At 45.8% G+C, this 22,402-nt stretch overlaps 1 protein-coding gene across 4 annotated transcripts in view; it reads left to right on the forward strand.

The window, feature by feature from the left end:
- phactr4a (phosphatase and actin regulator 4a) overlaps positions 1-22,402 on the forward strand; it is a 53,521-nt gene that overhangs the window by 13,009 nt on the left and 18,110 nt on the right. For 3 of the 4 annotated variants that reach the window (XM_056298145.1, XM_056298147.1, XM_056298148.1), the window contains exons 1-5: positions 5,185-5,299; positions 13,190-13,360; positions 13,507-13,587; positions 14,203-15,348; positions 17,099-17,467. In XM_056298145.1, the coding sequence (XP_056154120.1) occupies positions 5,242-5,299; positions 13,190-13,360; positions 13,507-13,587; positions 14,203-15,348; positions 17,099-17,467 (1,825 nt within the window). In that variant the 5' untranslated portion in view covers positions 5,185-5,241. Of the gene's footprint in view, positions 1-5,184; positions 5,300-13,189; positions 13,361-13,506; positions 13,588-14,202; positions 15,349-17,098; positions 17,468-22,402 lie in introns of those variants that run through there. The other variant, XM_056298146.1, reaches the window with a different exon arrangement.

Below are 22,402 nucleotides of genomic sequence, written 5' to 3' on the forward strand. Positions count from 1 at the left end.
GAAACCTTACTTCTCCATCTGCTGCAGCTCAGCATGGGTGGTGAAGATGGTCTCATGGTGGAGCAGTAATGACACCGAGAAACATCTCCGTTTATAACTGCCGTCTCGTTCACGGTTTCATTTCAGCCGACGCTCATCTGTGCTACTCGTGAATGTGACCCTACTTACTCTCCTTAGACCACAAGTTTGTCCTTCAGAATTATATTCATTCCTGTGTTGTTAAGGTTTTACTGTACGGTCATAACTCTAATTGGACTCTAGGGGGAGCTACAGTTCTCTCGCTCTTACTCTTTTTTTAATGTCTTGAACGTCCTGAAAACAGACCAACAGATCATTTAAAATCTGATGAATTACTGATCCCATTTGTGTTTTGACGCTCTTTGTATAAAGGCCACTTCCTGCGGGATACGTTATCTTGGCTTTTTCTTTTTTTACTGTGTGGGTGTAGCATAAAAAATCAATTGGACATGTTCAAGAACATTCATACATTTAATGTTATTTTCATCTAAAGACAGCAGTGAAGATATACACAGCTGATGAAAAGATGTGTGTAAGGGATGTGGGTATGGCTTGGTATGAGCTTTATATAGTTTGCTGGTGTAGTAACAGCACTGCCATAAAGGAATTGCCAAATTGTGTTTTTAATATTGTGTTTTAATATCGGTGAATACTGCTGATACTGGGCGGCACGGTGGCGCAGTGGTTAACGCAGTCGCCTCACAGCAAGAAGGTCCTGGGTTCGAACCCCGGGGTAGTCCAACCTTGAGGGGTCGTCCCGGGTCGTCCTCTGTGTGGAGTTTGCATGTTCTCCCCGTGTCTGCGTGGGTTTCCTCCGGGTGCTCCGGTTTCCTCCCACAGTCCAAAGACATGGAGGTCAGGCGAATTGGCCGTACTGAATTGTCCCTAGGTGTGAATGTGTGTGTGTGTCGGCCCTGTGATGGCCCGGCGACCTGTCCAGGGTGTCTCCCCGCCTGCCGCCCAATGACTGCTGGGATAGGCTCCAGCATCCCCGCGACCCTGAGAGCAGGATAAGTAGTTTGGATAATGAATGGATGGATGGACGGACTACTGATACTGATAATCTGTTAAATAATCCTTAAGAATGCATTTGCCCTTTGCTACTAATGTATTTAGTCAGCTAATGTATTTAGTCGCAAAGCCTGAGGAATGCAAACAACCTCATTATGCATGTTTCTTATACTCTGATGGCTTAATAAAGTCTGAATCATGGACATAAAGAATACTTTTAACAGGGTCAGGGAAAAAATGTGTCCCTTCACCGGGCCCGATTCATTATGATCCACCAGAAGAGTAATGAAACACCCAATTTCCTACCCTCTCCGCCCAGCGTAGTACTTTAAAAAATGCAGTCGGATGAGTGCAGAGAGCAACAGTGGAGAGGGAACAGGATGGAGCGAAGAGGGAACAGGAGGCTGTCATCACCTGCACACATGCCCACTATGGAGAAGATGGGCTTGGGGAGTAACGGGCGTAATGTAATCAAGATACAAAAAAAAGTATCTGTATTCCAATGCAGTTACAGGGGGGGGGGGGAAACCAATCAATCAGTAATACAATTTTTTTTAGGATTACATTTTAGAAATGATATAAATGAAATGGCTATGCGTAGCAAATTGTGGTCACTCACTCACTCATGGACAACCTGAGAGGGCCGCTTAGTAGAGACATTCAGTAGTACTACTAAACACTCTTTAGTCTTTGGTGTATTAACTATATACATTTCACAATTCATCGGAATGATAATAATATCTGTCTGTCTGCACTTCGATTTCTCTTGGCCACCATTCATCCGACTGACTTCACACTTGGCGGGTGTGTCGTGAATCTGGACAGTTTGGTGCTTGTTTATGTTGCCACCCATCCCTTAAAATACAGAATCGAAGGGGCGTCCAGGTAGCGTAGTGGTCTATCCTGTTGTATACCACCATGGGGATCGCCGGTTCGAATCCCCGTGTTACCAACGGCTCGGTCGGGCGTCCCTACAGACACAATCGGCCGTGTCTGTGGGTGGGGAACCGGATGTGGTTCGTATGTGTCCTGATCGCTGCACTAGCGCCTCCTGTGATCGGTCAGGGCGTCTGTTCAGGGGGGGAGGAAGAACTGGGGGGGATAGTGTGATTCTCCAACGCGCTGTGTCGCCCTGGCAAAACTCCGTCACTGTAGGGTGAAAAGCGGCTGGTGACTCCGCATGTATCAGAGGAGGCGTGGTAGTCTGATCGGCAGAGGGGGGTGGAGCAGCGACTGGGACGGCTCGGAAGAGTCGGGGAGTTTTTCTCCCCAGACACAATTGGGGAGAAAAACGGGGGGGGGGGTGTAAATAAATAAATACAGAATCGTCCTGTATTTTAGAAGGAAATGATGTGTTCCTTGCTAAACCGATACGGAGTTTCATTTGTCCCGTATTCCCACGGTCGGCGATCTCCCTGCTTTCACCTGAAGATTGTGGTGGTTAACTGGAGCAGTTTCTCCGGGGTACCAGGGGCACATGGCCTAAAAATTTTGCATTTATTATTAAATCAGATAATTTAATTAAGAAATAAAAGAGTACATTATACCTTTTTGTACAGTAGTACATTATGGTCATAGAAGTTATTTGGCGTGTTGCTTTTGTTTGCCCAGACTGGTCTTAACAGACATGATGTCGCTGCATGTCTGTTTTCTAGAGACGTTTTACTCTGACAGGTCTACTTACTGTAGGCAGCTGTGTAGCCTACTGTACATTTCCCTTTACATGAACCTTTCAAGCCTGGGACATCCTGAACTAAAACCACACTGTGTGTGCAACCATAGACTCACGGGAGTTATTATTTATTTATTTTTGTAAAAAAAAAAACAACCTTTTCCATTGAGGTGGGGGGTCATGGGGCCTGGGTAGGCAGTGGTGGGAGCTGGGATGGGACAGGGTTAATGTCCCTTATTTTTCCCGAGCTAAAGGTGGCAACCCTACCGACGGGCCGCCCGAAAGTGTCTCTGTGGCTCCTTCTTTTACGCCGGCCTGCATGTAGGGTGATCAGATGCCAACAAACCACACGTGGGACAAATAGTGTGTTTGTGTGGGACACGTATAGACACAGCCAACGCTTAAATTTAGACTCCAGAGGCCTACTACCGGAATTTACTTTATAATGTTCTTTTTGAGAGTTTATTAAAAAAAAAATCACTGTGAATACTCTTAATTCATTTTGCAGGCCTAAAAGAGGGTGGGTGTGGATTCCTTTAATCTACATATTAAACTGAAATAACATTGTCTGTTTGCTTTCCTGCTCCATGTTTTGATGCGTGAAAGCTTGGCGTCCCCGTTGTCCTTTCTAAAAAGTATTGTTATTGATGTCTTTTTTTTTTCATCGAGATAATCTGAAAGGAACAAGCAAATAAGAGGAAAGTAGATGAATGTAACTTTAGATAAACTTAAAATGAATTTTGCAAAATATATATCCAACAAAAATGATCACTCCCCGAAAAACGTGGGAAACGACTGAGAAGTGCGCTGGCAGAGGAAAGTGGATAGGGCCACATTATCTGTAAAATGTACTTGTACCAGGGCCCGTGAAACTTTTAAAACTGATTTATTAGAGTCATATTAAACTAGCACGGTACAAAACATCCAAAGATGTTCCCCTTTTTTTATTATTTTAAACCCCCAATAAAAGAGAAAACTGATTTAATGCCTGACAACAGCATTTCAGCAGATGCACTTAGTTGTGGCGTTAATACCTATCATTATTGTTTGCTACCTCACACATTACCCACATATCAGTGAACACTTCAATCTGGCCTTCTTAACCGGACGACTGCTTCCCTTGAGCAGGCACAGATCTCTGTCAAGGAACCACTGTTTCCCGGCTGATTGGTTGCAGAAAGTACAGCCTGCGTCCTTTCCACTTTATCTCTCCTAAGCCAGCAAGACCTCTTTGGACTCCCACACGGTGGGTCTGTGCAGCCTAGCCACGCGGTCTTCTTTGAGGAATGCTCCAGAACAGGGCTGCCTGGTTACTTGTTCTCCAGGCTCTGCGGGGATTTACATCAGACTAAACATTCAGTGAAATGTTGCAAACCGTTAATCCTGAGATGAAATGAGGCGAGCACGTCGGACTACTTAGGAGCATTTGGTTTGATGTGTGGTTTCATTAGTTTTTTAAAAGAAACAATTATTTGTGTTCTTTCCTTGTTTCTAAAAACAACTTGGGCAAATTATGCTGTTATGCATATGTGACCGCACAGTGGTTTAGTGCTGTCGCCTCACAAAGAAGTTCTGGGTCCTCCTTAACACGTTCTCCCCATGTTTCCTCCGGGTACCTCAGTTTCCGCCCACATTCAGGACATGCATGTTTAGTTGTTTGGTATCAGGAACCTCCTGCCAGTGATTCTGACCGAGGCACCGACTCCAGTTGGTCCCCAGGTGCCGCACCGTGGCTGCCTTCTGCTCCTCATAAATAGTAAGATGGGTCAAATGCACAAAATGATTTAACGAAGACATCCCGTGCTTCTATACACTCCAACCTCTCGGTTATATTGCAATAATGATAGCGCAGCTATTGCTTAAAACCTTTATGGATAGTCTATCGAAAAGTTACAAGCTAACATCAGTCCTTTAGTTTACTCCTGCGTATAAAAAGCTTATGTGGATGAAACCTGGGGAGTAACCGGACACCGGTGTGATGTCACTTCCTCTTCTCTGGCACCTAGCTCCTCCTAGACCCAGATCACCTGCCGTTTTCTCAAGTTACCTCTCCTTTTAGAGCCCTCCCCCTTGCCCTCGGGCTGGTGGCGTTGTTTTAGCCTGTGGAATGGTGCTAGCGGGAGTGCGCCGCATTGCACTTTTTTTTTTTTTAAGGCATAGTGACTGAGCTGGTCAGCTCTCAGAACTCGCGTGCTTTGAACTTTGCACCCTAAAAATCTCCCCTGAGGAATGACAGGCATCCGAGTGCAGGCTTGCTGTACTGGCGTACCTTTTTCATGAAGTCAGAGGTCCAAGGTGGGAGGGACCTGACAACTTAGAGACAGAGAGAGAGAGAGAGAGAGAGAGAGACCAAAACACACAGGCTGAAGGGGAGGGCGAGGCGAGAGAGGCAAGTACGCTGTCTTGGGTTACAGGAGCGCTAAGCCTGGTTAGAGAGGAGTGAAGCAGCTTTAGTTTTCCTTTCCTCCCCCAGAGCCGTCCCTGCTGTGGGCCCCAGGAGAGGCAGGGGCCGGCAGACTAGCAGGGACAGGAGCAGTAGCATGGGACACAGTGCCAGCACTGAGACAGTGGTCCAGCAACCAGCTCGGTACAACAGTGGTGAGTGAGAGGGCTGACACTACCTTCGGCACACGCTTTAATTGTAGGACCAGTGAACAGATAACAAGTTGTTTTTAAGTGAACATATCCGTTCGAGCATGCTTGAAAGTACATAGATCCAACAGGTTCTACTAGTATGGCTATATGAGCAGGTGCTCTTAAAATCGGAGAGACTGTTGGAAGGTGACAGGCACAGACAGGTGTCGAAGAATGCATGCAGATGGAATGTGGTGATTGTGAAATTTACTGTACGAGCCCCACTCAATCCTGTCTGTGTCTGCTCCTCGCCCTTGTCTCAGCTCGGCTCATGGAACTTCAGAGCTTTAAACGAACGCAGAAGCTGGGGTTGTTGATGCCATATCTTCTGCCTTGCGGCTTCGTTTCTTGACTTAGGACTTACGGTCTCTGGTCTCTTTGTCTAGTAGATAGAATAAACATCAGAACTTGTTTTTTGCCGCTTATGGCAGGAACCTCCGGCAAGTTGTGTTTACAGATCTAGAAGTGTACTTCAGAGAGAGGGCTTGGGACGTGGAGTTGTTGAGTTGTTGTCAGGGTGTATGTTGTGGACTTGGACTGCCGTTGCCTAATTGAGCTCTACTTGCTGGCCAGTTAGGTGCAGTTTTGAAGTTAATGTGTGAGCAGTGTTTATTGCCTGCTCTAAATATATAATTCAAGCGTTCGCCTCTGTTACACATTCGCCCTACTTGCAAAATGTATTTATACTCCTGGTTTGCTACTTCATGTAGTTGTGTAAACGTGACATGCCATCGGCATGGGTCATGTGGGCAGCACTTCCATAGACCGGAGGGTATTGTTTCAGAACTAGTAGTTACCCCAGCCGGAGGGTCTCTTGGTGATCATTTTGGTTTGAATCGCTGAAGGTTTACAGCAGCTTCTAATGTAAACAATGACCACATAGCTGGTGAACTGTCCTACCGTCCCGCGTTGATGTTCACACAAGCTCTTATTGTAAAGTTAGCCTCTGAAATCCACACCTGTAGCCTCAGTGTTGAGCGACGTGGAGGACGTTTTTTTTTTAATAAACATATTTTATTGGCATTTTAGGCGAACAAACATTTTAGGAAAACATAAAACAGTGTGTTAACATAAATTGTTCCATTATCGAACCTGTCCAACCCCTGCTTCCTCTACCCCCCCTACCACCACCACCACTTAGTGTTTTGAGCTCCTTATCTTAGGTCAAGGAAATGTGACAATAACAAAAATATATTACTGTTAAGAATAATAACAATAATAATAAATGAAGTACATTAGTGTAAAACAAAGACAAGAAAAAATATATGTAAATATACACACATACAAGCATATATATATATATATATATATACACACACACACAAATACATGAGAGTTAAGTTTACTGCGTATATGTATGGGCCATTACAGTGCATAATACATTGTTGGGAGATTTGGAGATGTTCACTGTGCTACCAAACTGTAGGATTCAGCTGTTGCATTGTGGTAACCGTCTCATCTGGGTGGCCCTTCTGGGGAAAGGGAGGTCAGACTCTTAACATAAGACATCAGAGGCTGCCAGTGACTGTAAAATGTGTCCGTTGATCCTCGCATGGAGAATTTGATCTTTTTCAACTCCAAAACAGACACGGTGTCACACAGCCAGGAAGTAGGAGATGCGGATAACGGTTTCTTCTATAGTAAATGTATTCTCCGGCGGACTATTACAGAGGTGAATGAGGTTTTACTGGCTTGCTTTACTGACGTAGTTTTGCCAGCTTCAAGTTGTGTTAGGCACTTAATGTTGCAGGCACCTTTGCCTTTTTCTTCTGTCTATTCTGCACCAACAGTGCGATTGTCCTACTCTTTCAGCTCAAGGCCACCGCGCAATGCTGCTCCACTTTTACAACCCAACAAGCTGTTGTGTACATTTTTTCCCCGGTTCCTTTTCACCCCGTTGACGTCCTCCTAGTTAAAGCTCTGCAGCCACGAGGCTAAGCGTCAGGAACAGCTGCAGTGCTTCAGAGTTCACTCCCCCGTGCACGGCGGCCTGTCAGCGGTCCGTAGGGGATCACATGCAAAGGACCAAGAGCCGTGTTTACCTTACGCAGATGAATGGATCAGGCCAAGGGTTGCTCTAAAAGGGGCGCGGTGTTGAAGAGGGCATGGCCTTTTATCCCAGCAAGTGATGCAAACACCTAGTGCAGCGTTAGAAACGTTGTTGAGACTTTACTTGTGCTATGTTTTTTTTCTGCCAGTTGTGCTATGATAGATTTATTGGACCAGTTACATTTATTTTTGGATTTTTCCCCCCCCCCTCTTTTTTCTGTCAATTTAACTTGGCCAATTACCTCAAACTTCCAGGCCGTCCCAGTGGCTGCTCCACCCCCTCTGCCAATCCGGGGAGGGCTGCAGACTACCACATGCCTCCTCCCATACATGTGGAGTCGTCAGCTGCTTCTTTTCACCTGACAGTGAGGAGTTTCACCAGGGTGACGTAGCGCGTGGGAGGATCACGCTATTCCCCGCGGTGCGGTCCCCCCCCCCCCCCCTATCAGGTGCCCCGACTGGCCAGAGGAGGCATTAGTGCAGCGACCAGGACACATACCCACATCCAGCTTCCCACCCGCAGACACGGCCAATTCTGTCTGTAGGGACGCCCGACCAAGCCGGAGGTAACACAGGGATTCGAACTGGCAATCCTCATGTTAGTGGCTACATTTATTATTGACCTTGAAGAGGAATGGGTTCAGTACATGTGTCTTTGATTGAATGGGCTCAGTAGATCCATGTTAGAATGATTGTAGCAAGTTTCAGTACAGCAGACAGACCAGTCCACTGACCCCTCACATGTAGCCTATAATTGAGAACTTGAGTATAATAGCAGGTCGATAGCTTCAAAAGAAATGGTACCAGAATCAACAACTTGTTGCTTCCGGTGGCATTTTGTAATGTAAAGCCCGCGATCCTGATGCGATTTTAGAAAGTAGGCCGTCGGATGTTTTGCAGAGGCTGGCTGGCACCACTCTTTAGCAGAAATGCGGCGGTCAGGATACCCGGGGATATCAGCTCTCCCGTGTCTCCCGGCTCCGTCTTGCACCAGTTGCCACATCTTGTGTCTCCCCGCCTGCTCTGCTGCCAGTCTTGGTTTTTTCTCTCCGACTTATGTTACATTATTGATTAATTCTGTAGACATTCATTGTCGGCTGTGAAGTAGCTTATAAATGTACACCTTCTCTGGGATCTTACACCAAATTAGACAAATGTACAAAGAAGGAGTTCCTTTGCTTGAGGACAAAAAGTATCTTTTTCATACGCTGGTAAAATGTCAGGTTGTCGGTTTGAGAATTGAGCTTGAACGTAACTGTCACAATCACAAGTTGTAGTCATCACGTAACATATCTTGGATTAAAGTAACAAAAGAAAAGACTCCCAGTATAGGTAATGTGAGTGTCAAAGACATTGAAGCATAGCTGTTATGTGGTAACTTTGCTTTTTTCTTCTGGTACTTAAAGCAAATATATAAGCCAAACATTGAAAATATCAAGCACTTAATTTGATATCTTTTTAGGTTAAAGGGTTACCCTTTCCGGTGTCCAGGTAGCGTAGCGGTCTATTACGTTGCCTACCAACGTGGGCCCTCGCATGTTGGTAGGCCCTCCTCGGATTGGCAGAGGGGATGGAGCAGACACCGGGACAACTCAGAAGAGTGGGGTAATTGGCCAAGTACAATTGGGGAGAAAAGGGGGGAAACCCCCCCCCCCAAAAAAAAGGGTTACCCTTTCCAATCCCTGGCCGTAACAATGCTTCTTCAATTATAAAGGCTCTGCCCTGGCTACCTTACCTGTCGTCAACATTCCCATTTCTCCCAGGATTCATTCATCGCTAATAGTTATGTCTCAGCTCTAATCATGTGTGCTAGTGAGTCACATTTAGTACATCACAAACTCTAAAATGTAAACTATCTCATAAACTACAAACTAGAGGACCGCAAATATTCAGTGTTGAACTTGGCATTTTATCATATCCACGGAAATAAGGCCATTAAACCACAATAAGCCATAATAGTGCTATGAGAAGCACATTAGGCTACTCTGTGTGTGTTTGAGAGAGAGAGAGGAAGTTTTCAGGCTTATTACGTTGGAAAATTTCCCAAGTCAGTCTTGGCAGGCACGGCTCTGCAGTATACAAGCTGCAGGGTGCAGGGCTCTGCAGCACCGCCTTTTGAGCTCGAACAAATTCTAGGGGAAACCCAGTGTTTTTTATGTGACTCATAAACACATCCATCCATCATGGTTTATATATCACATCTCCCTAGTGAGTAACTGGCATCATCTTTAATGTGAAATCTTATCTCTGGAAAGTCACTTTAAAATTATTTTAGTGTTAAGTATCAAACTTAAATTCATGCAGTCTTCTCTGAAAAAACTAATTTCTTTTTTCTTTTTCTTTTTTTTTGGGGGAGGGGATTTCCCGCCCCCCCTTTTCTCCCCAATTGTACTTGGCCAATTACCCCACTCTTCTGAGCCATCCTGGTCGCTGCCCCCCCCCCCCGCCAATCCGGGGAGGGCTGCAGACTACCACACACCTCCTCTGACACATGTGGAGTCGCCAGCCGCTTCTTTTCACCCCACAGTGAGGAGTTTCACCAGGGGGACGAAGCGTGTTGGGAGGATCACGCTATTTCCCCCCCAGTCCCCCCCGCCCCCCGAACAGGTGCCCTGACCGACCAGAGGAAGTGCTCGTGCAGCGACCAGGACACGCACCCACATCCGTCTTCCCACCCACAGACACAGCCAATTGTGTCTGTAGGGACACCCGACCAAGTCGGAGGTAACATGGGGATTCAAACCGCCGAGCCCCATGTTGCTAGGCAAGGGAATAGACCGCCACACTACCCAGACGGTCTTGAAAGAATTCATTTCTAATTAGGAAAAAAAAGATTTTGAATCAAAAACTGAAACTTAGGCACACGTTTCAGTAGTGCCCAGATGCCATTTTTACACATCAAAGCTTTGTGGGCAGTGTTCTGCAAAGCTCCAAAGTTTTGTTTACATAGTAAAAATCCTTTATTGAGGGTCCTTCAAAGCAGTATCAAGATACATATAGCAGCAGGGGCAATCATATTTATTAGTTTATGATTGAAGTGTGAACAATGAAGTTAGATTTTTTTCAGTTCTTTTGAAATAAAATATCAAATTGAAATGGAATGAGAGCGCAATCCCACAAACCCTCAGAACATTAAAGGGCGTCTAACACGGGCTTCAATAGAAGATTGAAAAAAAGTCATGTGCAGCTCTATCGCATAAACTCCGAAATGAATTTTTCGCTTTGTTCTCTCAGATAAATGGGACTTCAAGCAAGAAAGTGCAAATCCAGTCATGCCGACGCAGCTCTCGAGGTGATCTAAGAGCACGCCGTGGTCGATAGCGATGAAGGCCGCTCCGAGATCATGAAGCAATAACCCTGAGATGGAATTATAATCCACTGCAAGCAGAGGATCATTTACCGCTTTTGTGAGTGCAGTCACAAGAGTGTAAAGATCTAAACACGCGTTGAATTGATTCAGAAATATTATTTGAGAAAAACAATTAAACCACAAATTTTTCCAAGTATGTAATTTCTGACCCTGAGAGAAGGATAAGCGGTTTGAGTAACGGATCGATGGATGTAATTTCCAAAAAAATGTGAGATTGATGTTGAATACCAACAGGTGAAGATATTTTTAATGGTGTTTTACACAGAGCAGTATTAACGGTGGTAGAAATGATACCAGTAGCAACTGACAGGTTAATAATATTTAGTATCAAGGCTCCCAAAATTAGCCAAAGTTCTAAGAATAAAATTGGCAGAAAGGGGGGTTCAGCAGCTATCATCAGCTTGGACTACATTTAAAGTGAGACAGTATAAATATACATTTCCTTGAAGTGACAGTACTGTTTCTATTAATCTTTTTTTTGGGGGGGGGGGTTCTTTTTTTTTCTCCCTTTTTCTTCCCAGTTGTATCCGTCCAATTACCCCCACTCTTCCGAGCCGTCCCGGTCGCTGCTCCACCCCCTCTTACGATCCGGGGTGGGCTGCAGACTGCCACGTCTCCTCCGATACATGTGGAGTTGCCAGCTGCTTCTTTTCACCTGACAGTGCAGAGTTTCACCAGGGGGACGTAACGTGTGGGAGGATCACAGTATTCCCTCCAGTCCCCTCCCCCCAAACAGGCGCCCCGACCGACCGCAGGAGGCGCTAGTGCAGCGACCATGACACATACCCACATTTCCAGTAACCAGTTTTCATGTTTAAGCTCCATATGGTGTAATTGTTTAGGCCCTGTTGATATGTAAAAGCAATGCATTATTATGTTGTTTGGTTTTTAACATTCCCTCAGTCCCTGTCACACCAGGGTTTCTATACAGCTCTGAAAAGCCTGGAAGAGTTGTTGATTAATTCTTGATCTTGTGACTTTTAAACCAAGGTGGCATGGTGGCGCAGTGGTTAGCACTGTCGCCTCACAGCAAGAAGGTCCTGGATTCGAACCCCGGGGTTGTCCAACCTTGGGGGTCATCCCAGGTCATCTTCTGTGTGGAGTTTGCATGTTCTCCCCATGTCTGTGGTGGGTTTTCTCCAGGTGCTCCGGTTTCTCCCACCGTCAAAAAGACATGCATGTTAGGGTTAGTAGTCCTGTCTCTGCTCCTGACCGAGGCATGGCAAGACGAACTGGAGTTGGTCCCGGGGTGCTGCACAGCGGCTGCCCACTGCTCCTAGCTACACAGCTAGGATGGCTTAAATGCAAAGCAGATTTTCCCTACGGGGATCATTAAAGTATATCAAAATCAAAAAGATTCATCCAGCTTCCCACCTGCAGACACGGACAATTGTGTCTTTAGGGATGTTCGACCAAGCCGGAGGTAACGCAGGGATTCGAACCGGCGATCCCATGTTGATAGGCAACAGAATAGAACGCTACGCTACCCGGACACCAGCTATCATCAGCTTTGACTAAATTTAAAGTGAGACAGTATAAATATATATGTCCTTGAAGTGAGAGCACTTTCTAGCTAGATTCATGTTGTGTTTGCGTGAGCACATTAATGTCCAGGAGGCTGTCAAACTTGCCTCAAGCCAAGGGCTCAGAGGAAGGTGCTTTTGATAGGTCAGCATTAGTTCTTGGAAAAAGGCGAGATCTGCCTGTGGCCTGCCAGCTGCTGATCATCCCATTTGCCACTGTACGCGTTTTCGTCTTCATTCATAACAGGGTGTTTAGGTGGGGGTACATGTCTTGGCTAACCAAAAAGATCTGATTTCGAAACAGACTGGTTGAATCAGTTTGCCTCATGTCTGTATACCGCATGGCTCTGACTATTTACGAGCTACACAGTATTGTGTAACCACTGCCCTGCGACTCATCGCCCAAGAATTGTAACATGGGTTTCACACTCGTTTTAAGCTGACCTACAGTTTTCCACAAGATAAGACCAACCTGTGACTCGTGAGTCACAGTTTCTTTCATAGTATTCTACTCCTTTATGCTACGTTGTTTTTACTAGATTTCCTTGGAGCTTGTTTTGTTGTTTCTCATCATAACTACTGACCCTACGAGGTTCCAGCCTGTGTAAATGCTCCTATCTCTGATAGCTGGGACTGCTCTGCGGGCCGTGAGAGTGGAATTTGAACCAGGCTGCACCCTAGTTAATGAGCTTTTATGCTCTAGCATGACAGAGTAATGTACTACTAGCTTTGTCTTAAAGCCCAAGTCCTAGCTCCACCACATATTTTAGGGATGCCTGAACCCTGGAGAGGGCCTCAGCCAGAGAGGGTGGACATCTCTCGTATCTTATCAAACCAACAGCCAGAACAGAAATCATGGGTATTTCTTGGTTTTCGTTTCGTCTTATTCTCTGCTGCCGCTCTACCTTTCAGATGATGAGGTTGACCTGCAGTGCACCCCGACGGAGAGCGAGGGAGGGAATTCTGGGGAGGGAACTCCTCCAGCCAAGCGCAAAGGCAAATTCTCAAGCCTGGGTAAGATCTTCAAGCCCTGGAAATGGAGAAAGAAGAAGCCAAGTGAGAAGTTTGCTGAAACATCTATTGGTATGCTTTAAAAAAAAAATATATATATATATATATATATATTCTACAGCGTGGTTGCATTTATGTATGCCTGTATGTATATATGCTTTTCTGTCATTTTTTTTATTATTTTAACACAACAATCGAGTGACTTTTCCTTTTTTCAGCTTTAGAAAGAAAGATCTCTGTTAGGAAAACCAGGCAAGAGCTGATTGACAGAGGGGTGCTTAAAGAACTCCCTGAGAATGGTGGGTATTTCTAAAATAATGAAAATTTGCTCTGTTTTTTTATAAACTATGTTATGGTGATGTAACGATTAAAAGAATAAAGAGAAAGAGAGAGAGCAAAACAAATTTTATGGAGTGTCTGCAAGCACTTGTTGCCTATTGTTTATTTTAGTAGGGTTATAGCAGGGTAGGGCATCTGCATAATGGCCAAGAATTGTGGCAACAGCTCCGATTGATCGCTGCTGTGCAGACAACAGGAACATTTCTGGCCCTGCTGTTAAGCGGCTGCTGCACCAAGGAATGCATCAGAGTCTTGAATGGACTCATGCATTTAGTCTATTCAACTGCCACTAGTGTTGACACCTTCCTTCCAGCATACTGGTCAAAATGTTGCTTAATGAAATGAGGGAGGCCTTATTCTGGTGTGCAAATAACTTTCTCACCTGCTATACATTCTTTTATTCAGCACCTGCCCTAATTAGGTTTGGTTACTCGGCTATACTTTCGTACATGTTCCTTATAACCCTGCCCCCTCCACCACCACCACCACCGAGCTTCCCCCCATTTTCTAGCTCTATGCACTTCTCCCTGACTCTGGTGACTGTCTAACTCACTGGTTGTTTCCTTGTGGGACAGAGACCAACGATGCGAACCACTCCAGAGCTCTGCCCTTGAAAAATGGGCATCCAGTATTCACGGACGCTGACAAAGGGCCAGAATCAAAGACACAGGTCACCCGGGGGGACTCTGACATCAGATTTAATCCCACTTGGCGCCCCCAGGGAGAGGACCACAGGGGTAGTATTCCCTCTGACACGGAACGTCGGAGCAGGATACCGTCTGACATCTCCCGCAGCAACCGGGCACCCCTGGATGTGGACTCTCATGCCCGTCTCGCCGTGGAGGCAGATAGGCGCAGCCGTCTGCCATCAGATGTGGACAGGAAAGTAAGCTCTCTAACCAGAGGATCTGCCCAAGAGGAGGGTAGGCACCGCCGAGATGAGAGGAGGGAGCAGCACAATGACAGGGAGGACAGAGGGAGAAGGGATGACCGAGAGGCCATAGAAAGAAGGGAACGGCGAGAGGACAGGGAAAGAGAGAGGGCAGGAGCAGAACGGAAAGAGGAGAGAGAAAGGCAAGAACGGAGAGATGATAGGACAGACAGAGAAGATAGGGAAAAGAGAGAACGTGACGATAGAGGGGGGAGAGATGAAAGAGGGGGAAGAGATGACAGAGAGAAGAGAGATGATAGAGAGAGGAGAGACGACAGAGGGGGGAGAGAGGACAGAGAAAGAAGAGAAAATCGAGGAGAGAAAGATGATAAACGAGAAGAAAGGGACAGGGTAGACAGAGAGAGAAAAGAGAATAGAGATGACAGAAGAGATGATAGAGAGAGAGAGGATAAAGAAAGGAGGGATGGAAGAGGCGAGAGAGATGAGAAGAGAGAGGAGCGGGAGAGAAGAGAGGAGCGGGACAGGAAAGAGGACAGAGGTGAGAAGAAAGAGGAGCGGGACAGACGGGATGAGCGGGACAGGAGAAATGAGAGAAATCGACGAGAGGAACGCCAGAGAAGGGAGGAGGAGCGGCAAGAGAAACCAGACTGGCAGCGCTCTGTGGACGACCCACGACTGCCAGTCAGGCCTGTTTCAGAGATGGACCTGAGGCACAGTCTACAGAAGAGTTCCTCGGAGGACCATAGAAGGACACGCCCAGTCTCGGAGGCTGACCGCAGGAGCACCCTGCCCAGGTACACCCCAGTGGAGGAGTTCAGAGGACGCGCAGGTAAGACCCCTCTCTCAGGTTCAAGTCTACCAGCTCACTTAAAGGAGTAACTTGAGACCTACAACCACCAACATAGTTGCATCACTCCCGCAGTGCAAACTTTGAAATGAAACTGACGTGAGAATGCATGGCTGACTCATCAAATTGTCACCAATCCACCAGCAAATTTTCGCTTTTTTGCCAGGGGCTTAGGGCTTGAGTCAGAAACCTTGCAGTCGCTCCAACAGTATGATCCCCATTTATTTAAATCCAGATTTCCACTAAGCAACGGTGTTGTGCTCATAAGTAAGGGGTTTAGATGATGCTCATCACAGTTAAAACGAACAAGAGTCTTTGTCGTTGACATTCACCTTCAAACTCATTTTTTACCAAAATGCATTTTGAATTTGCACCCATGGGGTGTCCGGGTGGCGTGGCGGTCTATTCTGTTGCCTGCCAGCATAGAGATCGCTGCTTTGGCTTAATTTATGATGTAATTAGAAGGAAAAGACGGTCCATGTGTTTGAGCAGTGCACTGTAGAAGAAAAGAGGGATAGTGAATGTATAAACTGAAGTAACTAGAGTTAACACACCCTCTTGCCATGCAGCAACAGCATTAACCACCTCCGCCAATACACCGCCCCAAGTTGTTTGTAAAAGTATGTGTCATTGTAGCAATAATACCATTACACCCATGTCACAAACATGAATTACGGATAATTGTAGTCTGTAGAATTTGTATGTACTTAAAAGTAGTGCAAAATGCTCGTGTCCCAGTTTCTGCCAATGCAACCTCTTCTTTGGTGAACACAGTCAGTGGAAGTTTAACTATGATGGGTTACAAGCGTCTAGGTAGCCTAGCAGTCTGTGCTGTCGCCTACCAACACGAGGCTCACCGGTTCAAAACCCCGTGTTACTTCCAGCTTGGTCGGGCGTCCCTACAAACACAATCGGCCGTGTCTGCGGGGGGTTAGCCGGATGTGAGCATGTGTCCTGGTCGCTGCACTAGCGCCTCCTCTGGTCTGTCGGGGCACCTGTTCGTCAGGGAGGGGGACCTGGAGGGGAATAGCGTGATCCTCCCACGAGCTACATCCCCCTAGCAAAACTCCTCACTGTCAGGTGAACAGAAGTAGCTGGCGACTCCACATGTATTGGAGGAGGCATGTGGTAGTCTGCAGCCCTCCCCGGATCGGTAGATGGGGTGGAGCAGCGACCGGGACGACTCGGAAGAATGGGGTAATCGGCCAAGTTCAATTGAGGAGAAAAAAGGGCGGGGGGAAAAAAACTGTTATAGGTTACCCGCTTGCATTTATTGACTAAAGAGTTCTCGGGGTGTCTCAGGTGTATTTTGAATGCTTTCCTGTCAGCAAGAAAGCGTTTTTCATCCAATAAGATGAAAAATGAAGTGACAAAATGATGATGTATGGAGATGGAAACCTATGATGAAAGATGTTCTTCTTCTTGGGCCTGTATGCTTCTAGTTTTTCTCTGTGGGCTGTGTGTGGCCTTTAAATAGTCTGATCCCCCTTATGTGAATTATGGAGCATGGATCCAGCACCGAGCAGTTTGCTTTTCCCCGTGATTAAGCTCTCGGAGAGCTGCTTAATTTCCAAGGCTGAGTAACAGCTGAACTTAGCCGTCATTGTTTTATGTAATTAACATTTTATGTAATTAACAAGTGTTTGTGTTTCACGCTTCATGAGAATAAGTTGTTATTCGTGACATCTCCTTTTGTGTAAAATGCTTGTTCATAAATGTGCCTTTGCCATAGAGTCCACCGGTGTCCGCTTTGCCTCTGACCTCAGTCGTGACCCTGAAGCAACACAAGACTCTCTGAGGGAGCCTCCACCCACCAGACAGGCTCTGCTTCCTCCCAAGTGGCAGACAGCCCCTTCCTCTGAGCCTAGAGGGACTTCAACCCCCTCCTCCTCCTCCTCTTCTTCTTCCTCCACATCTTCCGCTGCCATAGCAGTGGCCAAACCCCCCAGGACAGTCTCCCTAATCAGTGACGACCCTCCACGCTCCATCCCTGCTGCTCCCTCCTCGCCTGACTCAGACACGCCACCCCCCATCCCCCCCCACGCCAGGCAGCCTCCTGTCCCGCCACCAAAACCCAGCAGCCGCAACAGCAACCTGCTTGGTGAGTTCCCTGCACACTGCTGTTGATATGTTTTGTGTGTGTGTGTGTTTGCGGCTAATCTCGCATACTACTGGACCTATCAGCCTAAACTTTCTTGTGCACAGTTATGACTGTATGATCAAGAACCTCTCGTGGTTGCGGCGACCTTTGAAAAACATTTGTTCTCGCTGCCGCCGCTCCCTCTCTTCATTCACTCTCTACCTTGCTTGACCAACGCTGCTCTGTCGTTGCCCGGTCTAAGTCAGCTGACTCACATACGGTTGACTTGGATCGGGCAGTGACATGGTCAAAAGTTATTAAAAGAATTTTGGTAATCCAGAAAATTTAAAGGAACAACTTCCTCAAGGTTGCAGTCAAAACAGGAATTGTTGGGCGTTCGGGTAGCGTAGCGGTCTATTCCGTTGCCTACCAACACGGGGATCGCCGGTTCGAATCCCCATGTTACCTCCGGCTTGGTCGGGCGTCCCTACAGACACAATTGGCCGTGTATGCGGGTGGAAAGCCAGATTTGGGTGTGTGTCCTGGTTGTTGCATTAGTGTCTCCTCTGGTCGGTTGGTGTGCCTGACCGGGGGGGAGGGGGAACTGGGACGAATGGCGTGATCCTCCCATGCGCTACGTCCCCCTGGCGAAACTCCTCACTGTCAGGTGAAAAGAAGTGGCTGGCGACTCCACATGTATCAGAATGAGACATGTGGTAGTCTGCAGCCCTCCCTGAATCAGCAGAGGGGCTGGAGCAGTGATTGGGACAGCTCGGAAGAGTGGGGTAATTGGCTGGATACAATTGGATAGAAAAAGGGAGAACCCCCCTCCCCCCCCAAAAAAAGAAAGAAAAGAAAACAGGAATTTTTGCCTATTTTTGTTGCTTCCCGATCTGAGTCAGAGTTAGATGTGAGTCGCGCCTTTGTGAGTGTAAACGGTTTACCCAGCTTTATTATATCATGAAAATAAAGACAGGATTCAGGTTAAACCAAAGTGGTCGCATAGCAAACCATAACTTTTTGGAAAGTGCAAATTCATATGACTCTTGGTCGCATCCGTGCAAGGGTCCACCTATGAGGCTAAACAATCCACAAACTGAGGCAAACTGTTTTTATCAGGTAGATTTTTTACCTTGAGCGCTGCATATTAAAAATTTATTTTTTTCTATATTTCTCATTCAACCGACATGGGCGCTGCGCAGAAGTCTTGTAATGGCAGGGGAAACTTTGGTTTTTCTGTGCATGTGTGTGTGTACCTGGCCACTGATAATCTCTCATACTACCAGGCCTGTCAGCCTAATACGTTTTGTGCACAGTTATTACTTTATGATCGAAGACCTCTCGTGGTTGTGGTGATTCAAAACCTTTGAAGAACCTGTTTTAAAAACCAACTGAGTGCTAGTTCCTCAGCTGGTTTTTCGCCCAAGACCAAGAACTGGAGAAGGGCAGATATGCAGGCAGTGCCTCTTATATTTTCCCTTCTCCCAGTTGGCGAAAAAAGGGGTGGGTTGTCGTCAAGTCTGAGCACCGGAGATGGGGAGAATTGCCTGGCGGTGATGTGCATTTAGTCTTTTCAATAGATTTGTCTCTAAGTAAATTTTCCGTGAATATACATTGCAGTACATCAGCTCTCATAAAATGGGCTCAAATGTACTACCTACATATTGGGTTTGTGCACAACATTGCTGTTATTGAATGGTATTTCATAAGTTGTGGTAAAGTTTGGAGGGGTAAGGTAGGCATTACTTTTGTGACCAAAATTCGATATTTTAGTTTTATGACATTTGTTTAATAATTTTCTCCTTTCTCAAATGTTGTACTTCGTCCCTTATTCACACCTGGTCATTGTTGCTATAGTAACAAATGAGCTTATCAGCATCAGCGGTAAAGAGCAGATGCTTCGTCAATGAAACAGAAAGCTTTTAGGAAACAAAGTCCTGAGGTACCTAATAAGCATGCAGGGTTTGTAAGCATTCATAATTTCAGATGTGAGAGAAGAGTCAGTTGTGAGTATTGGCAAGTAAATGAGATAACTTTAATGGAAGGAGGTTGAACATGATAATCAGTGACTGTGTGCACATGTCAGTCTTAACAAAAGAAAATGCTCCCAACTACATTATTATTTCAAAAACTTTCGTAAATTATATGCAGACTTGTTTCCTGCAATTTCCTAAATCAGTCCAGTGCGCATCAAGACCAATAAGTCTTGCTTTAAAACCCCAATCAGATAAGCTGATCCACGTTAGAATCATAGGTTCCCTGCTGCAAAAAACATTTGTGTTTAATGATATTTGTTGTTTTGTTTTAAAACATTATATGCTGTAGAATACATAAACCTGGCGACAGGCATTGGCGCAAGTCCATGAATACTGGGATGGCATTCAGCGCTTTACCTGTGCCCTCATCCATAGTGTTAGTGGTTGTGTCAGGAAGGGAATCCAACGTACAAACCCCCATTCCAATGAAGTTGGGACGTTGTGTAAAACGTGAATAAAAACAGAATACAATGATTTGCTAATCCTTTTCGACCTATATTCAATTGAATACACTACAAAGACAAGATATGTAATGTTCAAACTGATAAACTTTATTGTTTTTTGCAAATATTACTCATTTTGAATTTGTTGCCTGCAACATGTTCCAAAGAAGCTGGGACAGGGGCAACACAAGACTGGGAAAGTTGAGGAATGCTCAAAAAACACCTGTTTGGAACATTCCACAGGTGAACACGTTAATTGGAAACAAGCGAGTGTCATGATTGGGTATAAAAGGAGCATCCCCGAAAGGCTCAGTCGTTCACAAGCAAGGATGGGGCGAGGTTCACCATTTTGTGAACAACTGCGTGAGCAAACAGTCCAACAGTTTAAGACTGTTTCTCAACGTACAACTGCAAGAAATGTAGGGATTTCATCATCTACAGTCCATAAGATCATCAAAAGATTCAGATAATCCGGAGAAATCTCTGCACGTAAGCGGCAAGGCCGAAAACCAACATTGAATGCCCGTGACCTTCGATCCCTCAGGCGGCACTGCATTAAAAACCGACATCATTCTGTAAAGGATATTACCACGTGGGCTCAGGAGCACTTGGGAAAACCATCGTCAGTTAACACAAGTTTGTCGCTACATCTACAAGTGCAAGTTAAAACTCTACCATGCAAAGCGAAAGCCATATATCAACAACACCCAGAAATGCCGCTGGCTTCTCTGGGCCCGAGCTCATCTGAGATGGACTGGCGCAAAGTGGAGAAGTGTGCTGTGGTCTGACGAGTCCACATTTTAAATTGTTTTTGGAAATTATGGACGTCGTGTCCTCCGGGCTAAAGAGGAAAAGGACCATCCAGATTGTTATCAGCGCACAGTTCAAAAGCCAGCATCTTTGATGGTATGGGGGTGTGTTAGTGCCCATGGCATGGGTAACTTGCACATCTGTGAAGGCACCATTAATGCTGAAAGGTACATACAGGTTTAGGAGCAACATGTGCTGCCATCCAAGTGACGTCTTTTTCAGGGACGTCCCTGCTTATTTCAGCGTTACAACAGCGTGGCTTCGTAGTAAAAGAGTGCGGGTACTAGACTGGCCTGCCTGTAGTCCAGACCTGTCTCCCATTGAAAATGTGTGGCGCATTATGAAGCGCAAAATACGACAACGGAGACCCCGGACTGTTGAGCAACTGAAGTCGTACGTCAAGCAAGAATGGGAAAGAATTCCGCCTACAAAGCTTTAACAATTACTGTCCTCAGTTCCCAAATGCTTATTGAGTGTTGTTAAAAGGAAAGGTGATGTAACACAGTGGTGAACATATCCCTGTCCCAGCTTTTTTGGAACGTGTTGCAGGCATCAAATTCAAAATGAGTGAATATTTGCAGAAAAAACAATAAAGTTTATCAGTTTGAACAATAAAAATCTTGTCTTTGTAGTGTATTCAATTGAATATAGGTCGAAAAGGATTTGCAAGTAATTGTGTTCTGTTTTTATTTACGTTTTACGCAACATCCCAACTTCATTGGAATTGGGGTTTGTAAAATTTGTAAAATCAGTATGCGGCTTGACAAGACCATACCGGATCGGTCGAGGCCCGGGATAACAACGGCCACCATTGGTGCTGTGCCCTCACAGGGTACCGATGGAAACTAAAAATTCCGCTGTGGCGACCCCTGAAAAACAGGGAACAACCCGACAGAAGAAGAAGGAGGATACATAAACATGTCTTAAAGATGAAGAAGAGAGTACAGGCAGGGTGAAGTGGGTAGAGAAGAGTTTCAAGAGTGTCTTGATGCATGCTCAATAATCCAGGTAAGGAAATCACATAAAGTTGAATCAGTTCATCTGCACGCAACGTTTATAAACTTTGTGTGCAGATGAACTGATTCAACTTTATGTGATTTCCTTACCTGGATTATTGAACATGCATCAAGATATTTTGACTCGTTTCAGCTAGGATTGCCTTAAACTTGTACATGAGTACAAGCAAACGGCGCCTAAGATGGCAGACTACAGGAACCACCTGAGATTCAGCCTCAGGTCAAGACAAAGCTGGATTACGCCTAAGAGCCTGCAAATCAAATCTTTGGTCAAGAGCCACCAAGCAAGCAAGTTCTTCCAGAAGGCTCAGAGCCAGCTGTTGAACGAATGGGTAAGACGAGCTAATTTTACTGTCGACGTTTTGAAAGTCAAAAAGGAGCAGATCCAACAGAGACTTACGTCACTTCTAGATGAGACCACCCTCCAACGTGTGATTGAGTTCATGTAGAGGGCTCGTCTAGTACAACATGAAAAGTCAAAAACCAGGTAGAAAAAGAAGTTCGACCTCCTTGCTGCAAGCCAGAGACATAGGCAGACAATGGACAGTGCCCTCAGCAGCAGACAAAGACAGACGCCAGACACATGCCGGTGATGTTGACAAGTGGGTGAAGGATCTGTTCGACAGACAACTCACCTAGGCGGAGAAATAC

Source organism: Lampris incognitus, chromosome 18 (genome assembly GCF_029633865.1).
Source record: "Lampris incognitus isolate fLamInc1 chromosome 18, fLamInc1.hap2, whole genome shotgun sequence".
Taxonomy (NCBI): Eukaryota; Metazoa; Chordata; class Actinopteri; order Lampriformes; family Lampridae; genus Lampris; species Lampris incognitus.